Genomic DNA, 14706 nt, shown 5'->3' on the forward strand with positions numbered 1-14706 from the left:
AATAATTCGAAGACCTTTTTTTGATTTAAATGTTGCTGTATTTAAGTGTTTAGAACATGATCAGATTGAGTATTTGATATGAGCTGGTTTATAGTAGGTTTAATGCAGATTAACTATGATTTGTAGTTTTTTCGGTCTGTTTTGACTCCATTCCATTTCTTATCCACTACACACTTGTCACGTGATTCCTTTCTCATTTGCATAGGAGCAATAGAGTGTTAGTATTATTCTCCTAGTGATCCTGACTGTCTCTGAAGACATGATTGTCTCACATCGACTGCTGAACATGCAAGAGTGAGGTCCACGTTAAAAGAGAGAAGACGAGGACCAAACGTATGTGGATGAAGTCCTGCAGAGGACATCAGGAGGACAGGAGGTGTTTATGTCCTGCAGAGGGCACCAGGCGGACAGGAGGTGTTTATGTCCAGCAGAGGGCACCAGGCGGACAGGAGGTGTTTATGTCCTGCAGAGGGCACCAGGACGACAGGAGGTGATTATGTCCAGCAGAGGGCACCAGGAGGACAGGAGGTATTTATGTCCTTCAGAGGGCACTAGGAGGACAGGAGGTGTTTATGTCCTGCAGAGGTGTTTATGTCCTGCAGAGGGCAGCAGGTGGACAGGAGGTGTTTATGTCCTGCAGAGGGCACCAGGAGGACAGGAGGTGTTTATGTCCTGCAGAGGGCACCAGGACGACAGGAGATGTCTATGTCCTGCAGAGGGCACCAGCAGGACAGGAGGTGTTTATGTCCTGCAGAGGACAGCAGGAGGACAGGAGGTGTTTATGTCCTGCAGAGGGCACCAGCAGGACAGGAGGTGTTTATGTCCTGCAGAGGACACCAGGAGGACAGGAGGTGTTTATGTCCTGCAGACGGCACCAGGAGGACAGGAGGTGATTATGTCCAGCAGAGGGCACCAGGAGGACAGGTGATTATGTCCTGCAGAGGACACCAGGAGGACAGGAGGTGTTTATGTCCTGCAGAGGGCACCAGGAGGACAGGAGGTGATTATGTCCTGCAGAGGGCACCAGGAGGACAGGAGGTGTTTATGTCATGCAGAGGGCACCAGGAGGACAGGAGGTGTTTATGTCCTACAGAGGACAGCAGGAGGACAGGAGGTGTTTATGTCCTGCAGAGGGCACCAGCAGGACAGGAGGTGTTTATGTCCTGCAGAGGACACCAGGAGGACAGGAGGTGTTTATGTCCTGCAGACGGCACCAGGAGGACAGGAGGTGATTATGTCCAGCAGAGGACGCCAGGAGGACAGGAGGTGGCACAAGGAGGAAAGGAGGTGTTTATGTCCTGCAGAGGGCACCAGGAGGACAGGAGGTGTTTATGTCCTGCAGAGGGCACCAAAAGGACAGGAGGTGTTTATGTCCACCAGAGGGCACCAGGAGGACAGGAGGTGATTATGTCCTGCAGAGGGCACGAGGAGGACAGGAGGTGTTTATGTCCTGCAGAGGGCACCAGGAGGAGAAAAGGTGTAGCCCTTTTGCACGCTCACGTCTCTCACCATGGATGATCCCAGGATGGGTACTTTGTGTTTCTGCATGGCTCCCTGCTGGAACCAGCGGGGCGCTTCTGAGTTCCTGCCGGGAGCTGATGAGGAGGGCCGGCGTGTCTCGGAGGCGTTGGTAGTGTAGCTCGCTGTGTACGCAAGCTGGGCACTGGTGGCGGTGTGGATATTGATCAAATTATTGTCACGTCTGTGTCCTATTTATCATGAGTCAAGACGATCTTGCTGCATATGGGTCACAATGAACTATTCTGTGTATTTTAACTATTCTGTGTATTTTCTGATTATCTGTGGACTAGTCTAAACAATCTTAAAGCGGACGTCATAGCGCAGGTCAGGCCATTTTTATCAGACCCAAGCAACAGCGATATAAAACACAGCTAAATCTTGTGGAGAGTCGAATCTCAGCTGCAAGACGAACAACACGCTACTGTTTTGCCTGTTTTTCCATGTTTTCATCAAATAAAGACTTTGAGAACGATCTTCGCCTCTCGCAGTCTGTATAGACTATACTTCGACAGAATTGGTGGAGGATGCGGGTCTCTCATCATGCTTGGAAAGGAAACATCTGAATTTTGCTCTAAACAATTCTCTTTTGGATGTCGGCTGACGACGCATAGCGTCCAGTAACGGTTCAGCTGGGAATGATGGGAGAACAAGGACACCGAGCCAAGAGAGAGACAAGAGGAGTCAATTGCCAGTTTATTTTTGACCTACCATTGTGACTGGGACCATTCAACAAAAGCAAGCCAGAAACCTCTTGTATTTATTACGAAAATCTGCACATTGAAAATGCTAAATTGTTAAAGTTTGCCAAAACTTTAACAATTTTCCACATTGCATACAAGTATGAATTTAGTGATAGTTTAGACAATCAGTTGGACTGATTTAAAGAGGAGTTGGACTCCAAAACACGTTGGGCATGTATAAAAGTACGTACAATCAGTTGGACTGATTTAAAAGGGAGTTGGACTCCGGGAAAAAAAATAAAAAATAAAACGTGGGACGTGTAGGTAACTAAAGGGAATAAGAAAGCTATTACTTGGCTTAAAGCATTCTACTGACAAGATTAACTACCCTCTGTGGCTAGGTGGAATTTTTATTTATTTAGTTAATTTCATTTCTTCAAGTTTGTATTCTATTTGAATTTCAAATTTCTTTAAAAAAAAAAAAAAGAAAAAATATATATATATTTTAAATCTTTAATTTAAAATTTTAATATCATTTTTTTCCCCTAAAAGCATTTTATTGTATTATTATTGTTATAATTATTGTTCACATTCATTCATTGAATCAATCAATTCATTCATGAATGTGAGCGTGAACTGTCTGTAATGTCTATGTCTCTGTGTTGGCCCTGCGACAAGTTGGCCACTGTCCAGGGTGTACCCCGCCTAAGGCCTGAAGTCACTGGGATAGGCTCCAGTCACCCGCGACCCCGAAAGGGAACAAGCGGTAGAAAATGGATGGATGGATGGATAATTATTGTTCAAATTATAATAATAATAGTTGTTATTATTATTATTTGTTTTATTCTTTTGTTTGTTTTCGAAAGACCACTGACTGCCACAGTTTTTTATTATTAAATAATAATACATTGAAATTAAGATATAGATAAATTGAATAAAATGAACCTTATTCCATTCAAAATTAATACATTTTTGAAGGATCTCGAAAATACAATCCGTGCAAATGAACAAAACCCAAAGGAAGCAAAAAAGCAAACTACACAAATGAAGAACCTCTTCCAAAAATATGCAGAGAAAAGATTGATTAATAGCCACAGTGATGTAGCAGTGGCTCCTCCCACAGAACAACAATGGAATTGTATTAATGAATATCATCAATCTAAGGTCCTGCATTACAAAACACATCAGATTTGGACAGTGAAAGGAAAAACTGTTGACAAAAAGAAACTGAAAGAACATGAAGAAACATTTTCATTTTCAGTGAAACTACATAAAATGGCAAAAGACATTTTAATCAGAAAAGAGAGACTATTTCTGGCCAATATTCAGGTGAAACCAGAAGAGCATCAAACAATCAGAAAAAACAAAATGAAACAGAAAAACAGAGCCGATAAGCGCATCCCTTTTGGAGCGAATAACAAAAACAAAGATGGAGGCTCTAGCACAGAAGAAGAGAGCGAGCAGACTGGGGTACAAGGTCGACGTCACAGCTATAGCGCCTCCCACCTCTGGCCAAAGGTGAACTGCAGTGCCCCTCCGCTGAAAACGACCATCATAGCACATATGCACAACTAGCGAAAGAACTGAAGAAAATTATGACAGAAACGGAACAAGAAAAACCAGCTCCCCACACTTCTACTCCAGCGGCTCCTCCCCTGCAGTGCTCTTCCATGGATTCAGCTCTGATAAAAGGTACAACCAGAACCATACAACAGCTGCCATCGAAACATGCTGTAGTCTCGGGTACTCTGACTATGGTCCCGTCAGAACCCACTCAAGAACAAAGACAGATGCAGGATTTGAAGGAACAGGTGTTAGCTCTGACAACATTGGTTTCCAGCCAAAATCACATCTCCAAATTCATGCTCGAGCAAACAGTGGCTCAAAAAGATCAACTTGCCACCAATGCATGGTCACCACCTGGATTGGCTTCGGACTCAGATGAAGAAAGAAGATTACAACAACTACTGGAAGGAAAGGAACGGGAAGTGGCGGCTGAGCTACGCAGGAAACAAGAAAAACAGCTTGGATGAAAGAGGGAACCAGTCACAGTCCTAGGAACTAGGCTAATAGAAGCTAAAAGTAAGAAGCAAGCACAGCAGAAACTCCACATTCAAGGAGGTGTGGAACAACAGAAGAAAACGGGTTCAGACCCATTTGTGTCAACACCAAATCAATATGTGGTGGGAGCATTCACAGGAATGGTGGATGAGCATGGGTACGACGACACTTTCCTGAGTGGAGAACTTCACCCGCTCCCCGTACACAAGGGTACCAAGGAAGAAGATGATGAGTTTTCTAGCAATGAAGAGGCTCCTCCTCTCATTGCACCTCTCCGAATGACTGCAAGTAACCAAGAAGTGTACCAACCATTCGCATTGAAAGATCTAGAAGGGCTTATGTTAAAACTGCCCTCCTCAGAGCATTGACCACGAATACTGCGGGAGAAACACTTTGCTGGGGAGATGTGTCTGCAATTCTTATAAGAGCAACAGATGAGAATACGGTGGCCAGGATCCGTTCTGAAGTATCCAAACAGATTCATGCTCCAGTTAGAGCATCCACATCATTTGCCACCATAAAGCCTCAGTTAACTCAGGTACTTAAAGGAATGTATCCCACCTGCCTTCCTGACGGTCTGTTGGCTCTGGAAATGAAAAATGATGAAGACTACTTTACATATAAGCAAAGAGCTAAAGCACAGTTCCATGATGCAACTGGAGAGCCCATACAACCTGGTACTGGCAACACTCTCATGTTCTATTCTACTCTGGTAAAAGGACTACCCAAATGTGTCCAGGATCATTTGGCTGATGTTGTTGGTCTTTACTCAAAGACAGAAAAAGAGTTCGATGCCAACTGCCAACATCACGTTGCTAAGTACCTGAAGGGAAAAAAAGGACGGAATGAGGATAGCGGCAGCGTGGGTCCCATCCAGGACCACTGCAGGATCATGGTCGTCCTGGACATCCAGACATCCAGTGGTTAAAAGTAGTTAATCCAAATAAAAAACTTAACTTTATAAAAACACTTAATATAAAAAGTATCCTTAAAAAGTATAAAATCGACAGTTTGGGGATCTCCGTCTTTCGAGCAACCGAGACGCAGATCGGAAGTTGAAAAGCCTTCATGAAGGAGCGGCAAAGGGGCAGGCCGCATGCGCGTGATGTGTGCGCGCGTGCGTGATGCGCGTGCGTGATGTGTGCATTAGTGGCAGAGTGAGGGGAACAGAGCTACGCTACCTGTCCTTGCTTATGACAGCAGCGTTTTAATGGCTGGACATTTGCTTTGGACAAACTTTATTATCACGTGCATGCTTTTTGAAATGACAAATATAAATCAAAAACACTTTTGTGATTCCCCATACAAGCAGCTGTGATTAAAGAAGAAATAGGTTGTTATTTTATATTTCTTGCAAATGTAGTATAAAGTAAAGGGATCTAAATACATTGCACACTAAACACAAACTTCCTCTAACTGGGTCTAATCTCTGAAAAATCTGTACACATGGTTCAGCGAGTGTGGACACAATCTCAGTCCCATGTAGAATTATCTTTTTATAATCCCCAAAGTTAATGTGGAACATCACGTATGTCACATTTTGTACGTATGCATGCTTTATGAATGAGACCCCAGATCATTTGAAACCCAGTAAAACGTTACCTTTAGTAGAACTCTTCTTTGGCTTCTCAATGCCCTGAAAGTCAATGTAAATCATGTTAGATTCTTCATGAACACGCCCTCTATTCTTAACAACTTATAAGTTAGTCAGGGAGTAACTATTTGGTAAAATGCTACATATTATCATTTGAATTACAATCGATGTAATGGGTTAAGCATTATAGTAAATTCATACTCGCTGTGATTCCTAACACATGTTATATACCGTATATCTCACCATATCTGAGCCAAAGCTGCCTTCGCCCTGACTCCCTCGTCTGGGGGACCTTCCACGGGGAGATAGAAAACCTTCTTGACCCTCAAAGTCACCTGGGAAACAAAGTGTCAACATTCACAGAACATGCACAGAATCAACACCACAGTCCTGATGTCTATCCACCCAGAACACCCAGACTTGACTCAAGACACAAACTCACACACTTTTTTTTAAATATAAAACACACAACAAAAATCTAAAGCTCAACCAGAGAGTCAAGAAATATGTCCAATTATTATGACAAGACCCCCCGCTTTAGGGTTTGATACAAAGTGTAAGGAAGTGTGCGTGGAGGAGCTCCTCCAGCTCACACTTCCTGCAGCTCTTCCACACACACTTCCTCCAGCTCTTTCACACACACTTCCTCCAGCTCTGCCACACACACTTCCTCCAGCTCTTCCACACACACTTCCTCCAGCTCTTCCACACACACTTCCTCCAGCTCTTCCACACACACTTCCTGCAGCTCTTCACATACACTTTCTCCAGCTCTTCTACACACACTTCCTCCAGCTCTTCCACACACACTTCCTGCAGCTCTTCCACACACACTTCCTCCAGCTCTTCACACATACACTTCCTGCAGCTCTTCCACACACACTTCCTTCAGCTCTTCACACACACTTCCTGCAGCTCTTCTACACGGTTTTCATAAAACCATGTCAAAGTGTCCATTACTCACAGGGAAATGCTAACTTTTGGAGAAAATGTGGCAGCAGGAGGCAAACCACTGTCATGTGTTTTGGGACTGTCTTGTTCCTCAAAAAATATTGGACCGAAATTAACAGTGCACTGCAGATTGCACTGCACTGCAATTTGACATTGCCATCACTCTCAATTTTAAAACTATGTATTAGGGGCTCAAAACTCCAGCCATGGCCACAATAAATGCATACCTTTGGAATGTACTTTTGGCAGCAGGAAAAAGAGAATTACACAAACCAATGATCAAGGACTGCACTGACATAGGAATAGACATCAGACAAATGAAAAAAAAAGAGCATTCATGCTTCATTTCAAAATGGGCACACGCACACGCACACACACACACACGCACGCACACATACACACACACACACACACAAACACATGCTTACGCTCCGTGGGGGGTCATATCCCCTTTTTCTAAGCTTGGGTCCTCCAGGGAGTTTAAGGGTTTTTCTGTATATTTGCTTTTCCTGCACGGGACTTTTCTGGACTGAGATGTCGGATGTTTTTCCAGGGATCTGTTGTAAGCTCTTTCACCTTCACCTTCCATGCTTTCTCCAGCTCTTCTCTAGCCCTAGGTATTTCGTGTTCCTTTTTCCTGATGTCGCCATCACTTGGTATTACCACGTCAACCACCACGGCTTTCCTCTGCTGTTTATCCACCACCACTATGTCCGGTTGGTTCTCCATTACCATTCGGTCCGTCTGTATCTGGAAGTCCCAGAAGACCTTGGCTCGGTCGTTCTCCACCACCTTTGGAGGTGTTTCCTAACCCTAACACCCACCTTGTCCTTGGGGTCTCCAGCCCGTACTCTGCACAGATGTTTCTGTACTCTATGTCATGGAGCTCCATGTGTGCTGTCCCTGCAGCATCTTGCACCCTGCAGTTATGTGCGGGATGGTCTCAGGGCCCCCTTTGCACAGCCTACACCTCGGGTCTTGTCTCAGGGCCCCCTTTGCACAGCCTACACCTTGGGTCTTGTCTCAGGGCCCCCTTTGCACAGCCTACACCTTGGGTCTTGTCTCAGGGCCCCGTTTGCACAGCCTACACCTTGGGTCTTGTCTGGTGTGGTAGATCTGGGCCTCTATTGATCTGGTGTTCAGGGCCTTCTCCTGTGCTGCCATGATCAGGTCCTCTGTCCTTCAGACCGGCTCTTTCAATCAATTGGTAGGATTTCGTGAGCCACTTCAATTATGTTCCGGTGGTACATCCCATGTAGGGGCGTGTCCTCCCATGTAGGGGCGTGTCCTCCCATGATGGTCCCTCCAGCACCTCATCCTCTGTTCCTCATTGTCTGAGACATTCACTGACAACCTCATCTGTAGCAGCCTTGTCCTTGATGTACTTATGGATCTTGGACGTTTCGTCCTGGATAGTGGCTTTCACGCTCACTAGTCCTCGGCCTCCTTCCTTACGGCTAGTGTCCAGTCTCAGGGTGCTGGATTTGGGATGAACCCTCCATGGTCAGGAGCTTTCGTGTCTTGAACATCTGTGGTCTGTATCTCCTCCTCTGGCCAACTGATAGTTCCTGCAGGGTATCGGATCACTTACAGGGTGCAGCTGTTTATTGCCCGGGACTTGTTCTTACCATTGAGCTGCTTCTGAGGACAAGCCTCACTCGTTGTAGGTATTTGACCGTAGCCGCTTTCCTTGTTTCCTCTTCAAGGTTGCCATTTGTCTGTGGGATTCCAGGGTCCTTGTAACTGTCCTCAATGTCTGCTATTGTTCCTTCTGGGACTGAGACCCCCTCTGTGTGGACCACCTTCCCTCTGTGTGGACCACCTTCCCTCTGTGTGGACCACCTTCCCTCTGTGTAGACCGCCTTCCCTCTCTAAGTCACTATCTGACCACATTTCTCTGACATTGTGATATCTGAGCTGTAGATCCTGGTGGAGTGGATCAGGGAGGGAATGTCCCGCTCGCTCTTAGCGTACAGCTTGAAGTCATCCATGTAGAGGAGGTGACTGATGCTAGCCCCATTCCAGAGTCGTATCCATAGCCAGTCTTGTTGATTATTTGGCTGAGGGGATTCAGACCTCACCAGGGGGTGCAGAACAGCATTGGGGGCAGTGGTGTACACACACAAAAATACATACATTTTGGGGGGTTTTGTGAGTGTGTGTGTGTGTGCGCGTGTGTGTGCGTGTACACACAAAAAATGTAATACATTTTTGGGAGGTTTTAATCAATTTTGTATTTTATAATTATTTGTTTTCTAAAACTTATTAGACAGGGTCTGCTAATGTTGTCACCATGGTAACTATAGAACTTTCCTCCATAGACATAAATGCAGCGTGATGTCACTGGCAATAAAAACTACTGGCTCCTGCACTCAATCTGAGATTTTGACCTCACCATAATAGAACATGACCCAAACCCATCCAAACACCTGATGGATAAGAGAGCTTACCCTCTGCAGACAGGGACTGGAGCCTTCTCTCTGAGGGCAGATCTGACTCCTCTTGACCCATGTGCTGCTGCTGCTGCTGCTGCTGCTGCTGCTGCCCCACCTCTGGACCCTGGATGGCTCTCCTGTCTCCCTCTGGACCCTGGATGGCTCTCCTTTCTCCCTCTGGACCCTGGATGGCTCTTCTGTCTCCCTCTGGACCCTGGATTGCTCTCCTGTCAGATTCAAATAAAATATGATAAGCACTGATATTTTTAGTGGTATAATTTCCAATTTTTAGGGCTAAATGATAACTTGGTTTAGTCCTTGCTCCAACCTGGACACATCTTCAGCTTCTTCATGTTTCTTTTTTGTTCTTCCCCCAAGCAGAAAAAAGGGGTTTGTCCTGACAGTGAGGATCTCTCCTTCACTGTGGGTCTCCCGGAGGTTTCTACTTTCTACAGAAGGGTTTTGTAGCTTTTCCTTGCTGAGAAGGAGGGTCTATGGCAGGGGATGTTGGGGCATTTGCTAATTTCCTATGAACAAAGAGGAATGTGTTTTTCACGGTCGCCCTTCGAGGCAACTGCTCTTACAAACATAAATTGAATTTTGAATTGATTGTTTGTCTTCACATCAGATCCTCCTATGGTTAGCATATATGTGGACATTATTTTTAGTTCAGAGTCAACAGATCTCAGATAAGCTTTATCACTATTAGCTTCATCTTTTGAGTTCCATGGACATTACCTCCAGAGAGTGATATTGATAATGCTATGGTTAAAGTTAAAGCACATTTTACTGTCCCATAGGTACATTTTTCCTCTGCATTAGACCCTTAGGCAAGGCAAAGCAAGTGTATTTGTAGAGCACATTTCATACACAAGGCAATTCAAAGTGCTTCTTACAACAGGAACAGGGCCCATACTTCAATGCGGCCGGTGCAAACTGTTAGAGGCAGTGAGCTGCTTTTGACATTGCCATTCCACTCAGTTTTGGAACTATGTACTTTGGCATAAAATCTCCTTCCATGAACAAAGTGAATGGATCCCTTTGGAATGTGCTTTTGGCAGCAGGAAGAAAAGCCATAGCAAAGAAATGGATGACGCAAAACCCCCGACAATCAACTGGACTGACATAATAACAGGAATTAGACTAATGGAGAAAAAACATTTTTGTGTTTTATTTTGAAAAAACGAAAAAAAAAAAAGTACAATTCTTGAGATGTACTTTGGTTCTAGGCCATGGAGAGACTTGTACACAAGCAGAGCTGCTTTAAAGTCTCTTCTCTGAGCCACAGGGGGCAGTGCAGAGACTTGAGAACAGGACTAATGTGATGGTACTTCCTGGTTCTGGTCAGGACCCGAGCAGCAGCGTTCTAGATGTACTGCAGCAGTTTTACAGCTCGTTTGGAGAGGCCAGTGAGCAGGCCGTTACAGTAGTCTAATTTACTGGAGACAAACGCATGGATAAGTCTCTCCAAGTCTGGTTCAGACACTAAATTTTTGATTTTGGCAATGTTTTTTAGATGGAAGAAAGCTACTGATGTTATTGGTTTGATGTGGCTGTCCTTGTTCAGATGTAAGTTTTGGTGGACGGCCATGTCTTGGTAGGTTTGTAGTTCATGTTCTTTCCATTTCCTTATGATGAATTCAACAGTGCTCCGTGAGAAGTTCCAACCTTTTTTTATGAGCTAACGCAGCTTTAAACATCTGCACATCTTTCTCCCTGACCTGTCAGCTGTGTTCCTTGGACTTCATGCTGTTTGCTCCCCAACATTCTCTTTACAAACTTTTGTGACCTTCACAGAACAGCTGCATTTATCCTGATGGAAATAATATTCATGGAAAACAGGCTGAATACTTTTAAGTGCTGCAGTTATAATATTTTTTTTAATAAAACATCTGGAAATATGTATAATTTTTCTTCCACTTCCCAATGTTGTGCTTCTTTGTGTTGCTCTTTCGCAAAAAATGACTGTACCACATGTGGAAAAGTTCCAGCAGTATGAACACTTTTGCAAACCACTGTTTACACTAGAAGGGCAAAGTTACAATCCATTTCACCCCTGGAGAGACTCAGACTAACACAGAAAGGACGCGCCGGAACCCGGAGGAAGACATCACAATCACGGGCGCTCCATAATCTATTTGTATTAGATGTCTCCCCCCGGGGCCTGGAGACTAGTGGTGGTAGATATGATTAGAGGGTAGAGAGGAGGATTAGGAGCAGAGGAGGAGGAGGGGAGGTGGTGGGTCGCAGTACGGTCTGAAGCGGCCGAGCCAACTGCCTGGGGGTTTGAATGGGACCGGCTGTGCGCTGATTGGGAGCAGAGGAGGTGCAGAGGAGGTGCGCTGTGCCACGGGGAGGCGTGACTTGGGTGCGTTGATTGAGGATGGGGAGCAGGTGCAAGTCCCTTGTCCTTAGACCCTCCTTCTCGGCCAGGAAAAACTACAAAAAACCTCCTTGGGAAAAGTAGAAACCTGGAGGAGTTCCACAGTGAAGGAGGGTCCCGACTCCCACAGACGGACAGGAGGACACCCGGCTTGGGTGCGTTGGTTGAGCTGGAGGGGCAGGCGGCCCTGGTGTAGCAGTAGACGTAGATGGGTGGAGTTAGGTCTTCCAGGCTGAATTTACGCAGGCTTCATTTACCACAGACACTAATCTCTTTCCTTGGATCACCTCTGACGCATTGACCACCGCAAACCCCACAAAAGCTGCATATTTGGGGATCCCTCTTTTGTCAAACAGGCTCAAATCTTTTTTCTTTTTCATCTTAGTCATTGTTTGTGTACAGATATCCTGTAAACACCTTCCCTATGTTAATTCTAGTGTTCTTCTCAACAAGGGTTGTCAAAAAAGCAATACCCAGACAGACAAAGTAACCAAAACTATATACCATATTTTGCGCACGAAAAGGCGCACCGGACTATAAAGCGCATTAAGCTAAACAGATAAGTCAGAGTCAGTTGAGCTTTATTAAACACGTTCAACTCATTCAGATCAACATTGTTCAACATCAAAACACACTCTGCTACCGCTAACAGACACGTTAGCATATGTGACTCACCACCCTAAAAACCGCCACGAGTCGGCCCCGACGAAACAGAGAAAAAGACAAATTAAGGTTTGTTTTTTTTCAAATGTGTGATTTTCGTTTTTTTGCATTATGTGAAAGTTGAAGTTATGAAGGAGCCCCTCCCCCTCCGTGCTCAACCAAGCATTTAAAAAGGTTCAAACTGAACCACAAGGTGCAAATATGAACATATAAAAGTATTCTTGTGATACATACAAGCAATAAAAAACTATTTTTATAAATAGTGTTTTATTGCTTGTATGTATCACAAGAATACTTTTTTGCACCTTGTGGTTCAGTTTGAACCTTTTTAAATGCTTGGTTGAGCATGTTTGAGGGTTTTACAATGAAAAAAACATAATTTTTCTAGACAGAATTTGTGTTTTCTGTGTGTGTTTATGTCCAGTATGTTGAAATAGTATGTCAAAGTGAAAAACTAACTAACAGATCATATAGGTGAGGTTGTGCTGAAAAAAAAGATGTCCAACATTGGTCTGGTAAACATTTCTTAATGTACTATATCAGGGCAAAATTGAAGGTACCCAAAAACTGCCAAAAAAGCTCCGGACCCCGAAGGGTTAATGTGTACTTTTAAGGTAACAAATACTGTTACCTGAAGCACGGAGGGGGAGGGGCTCCTTCATAACTTCAACTTTCACATAATGCAAAAAAACGAAAAAATCACACATTTGAAAAAAAACAAACCTTAATTTGTCTTTTTCTCTGTTTCGTCGGGGCCGACTCGTGGCGGTTTTTAGGGTGGTGAGTCACATATGCTAACGTGTCTGTTAGCGGTAGCAGAGTGTGTTTTGATGTTGAACAATGTTGATCTGAATGAGTTGAACGTGTTTAATAAAGCTCAACTGACTCTGACTTATCTGTTTAGCTTAATGCGCTTTATAGTCCGGTGCGCCTTTTTGTGCGCAAAATATGGTATGATATTGTTGAACAAATTAATCAACACAAAGTCAGATGGCCTTATTTACAACTTTCTTCCATATCATCATCAATCAGATGACTTTTTGCAGGAGTCTAATTTACATATTAATTGTCATTGCACTCGGAAAAAATAAAGGTTGCTGTGGTGTCCATCATGGTGTATTTTATGTGTTATTCAAATTGTACCGCTCAATTTGACGAGTATTTTGGCATGTGTATGATCTGCAAAGACTTTTGCGTTTAGGAGCTATTGACCTCAGAAGTCTGTATCTGTGACACTAACTTTACCGCACGTGGCTCCTCCCACTTTCAGACTCGATCTGAGACAGCAGCGGGACTCGTCATGTCAACACAGCGTCCCTACATGTCATGCCGTTATTGACGATCGATTGACGAGTGATCAGTACTTTTAGGCGCTTTGGTTATACAATGGAACACACATTTTTGTATCGCAAAAGCTGCGATACAAAAGCACTTTTTTCTGACGAATGCATCGCATGAGAGAAATTGCGTCGCATTTTGCAATGCGATACCGCTTATTCTGAACCCTGAAACCAGGACTAAACCAGGTCTAAACCAGGTCTGAATCAGGTCTAAACCAGGACTAAACCAGAACTAAACCAGAACTAAACCAGGACTAACCCAGGTCTAAACCAGGACTAACCCAGGTCTAAACCAGGACTAAACCAGGTCTATACTTTATCAACATGAAGTGTGCCCCTCATTTTGCTTCACAACAACTATACTACTGACAATGAAATACTTGAAATACTAAAACTCTCCAAAACTACTCAAAAACAGCATGATTCCTCTCGTTCGTTCTTCTTCTTTGACTATTTGTCATGTGACTAATGTTTACATTCCTCGTGTGCATCCTGAACATCCGGGTTAGCACAAGCTAACGTTTTTTTCGACAAAGTTATTATAAGAAATGTAACGCGCGCAGAAAAGAGCGCATATTTTTCCGCACATTTTTAATGGAATTGAAATGATCATAACTTTGTTTTTAATGGGTGGATTCACATAAAAAAAAACACTCGGACGTAGCTATGGGTCTCCACTTCCGTATGACGTCAACGTTGCTTGGTTTTCATGCTACAGGGTCCTAAAGCCGACCATGTTTCAAAACGCACCGCGGGCGTCGACCCCGAAGGGTTAAGCTGTTAAAGATGGGTAGTTTTCGGGTCTTTGCGTGCTCCGCTCGGGGGTGTCACTTATTTTTCCAGCAGCGCAATGTTGTTATTTTTTGACCAATCAGCTGGAAGCACATGGCAACTTATTCAGCAGCAGCTACGTATTCTCCTCGGGAGACATTTCAATCATCTCTCCAGACTTTCTCCAGAGCTTATGATTCTACAACAACTACATCCACCAAATGCTTAAGACGAAAGTGCCCCCAGTTCCCAGTGTTTGTTCCTGCGCTAGCCGCTGAGTTCGGTTTGTTATTCCACCGGAGCCAGA

The 14706-nt window shown here is 44.3% G+C and overlaps 1 protein-coding gene across 1 annotated transcript in view; it reads right to left on the bottom strand.

Moving 5' to 3' along the window:
• The window catches only part of cnksr1 (connector enhancer of kinase suppressor of Ras 1), an 81515-nt gene that overhangs the window by 32906 nt on the left and 33903 nt on the right, over positions 1-14706 (bottom strand). Inside the window, exons 11-13 of the mRNA XM_072457868.1 lie at positions 9258-9469; positions 6088-6191; positions 5865-5898 (exon numbers count right to left, since the gene is read on the bottom strand). Of these exons, the coding sequence (XP_072313969.1) occupies positions 5865-5898; positions 6088-6191; positions 9258-9469 (350 nt within the window). The remainder of the gene's footprint in view (positions 1-5864; positions 5899-6087; positions 6192-9257; positions 9470-14706) is intronic.

Source organism: Eucyclogobius newberryi, unplaced genomic scaffold (genome assembly GCF_026437365.1).
Source record: "Eucyclogobius newberryi isolate DKJ021-1_F unplaced genomic scaffold, fEucNew1.0.hap1 SCAF_21, whole genome shotgun sequence".
NCBI classification, from domain to species: Eukaryota; Metazoa; Chordata; class Actinopteri; order Gobiiformes; family Gobiidae; genus Eucyclogobius; species Eucyclogobius newberryi.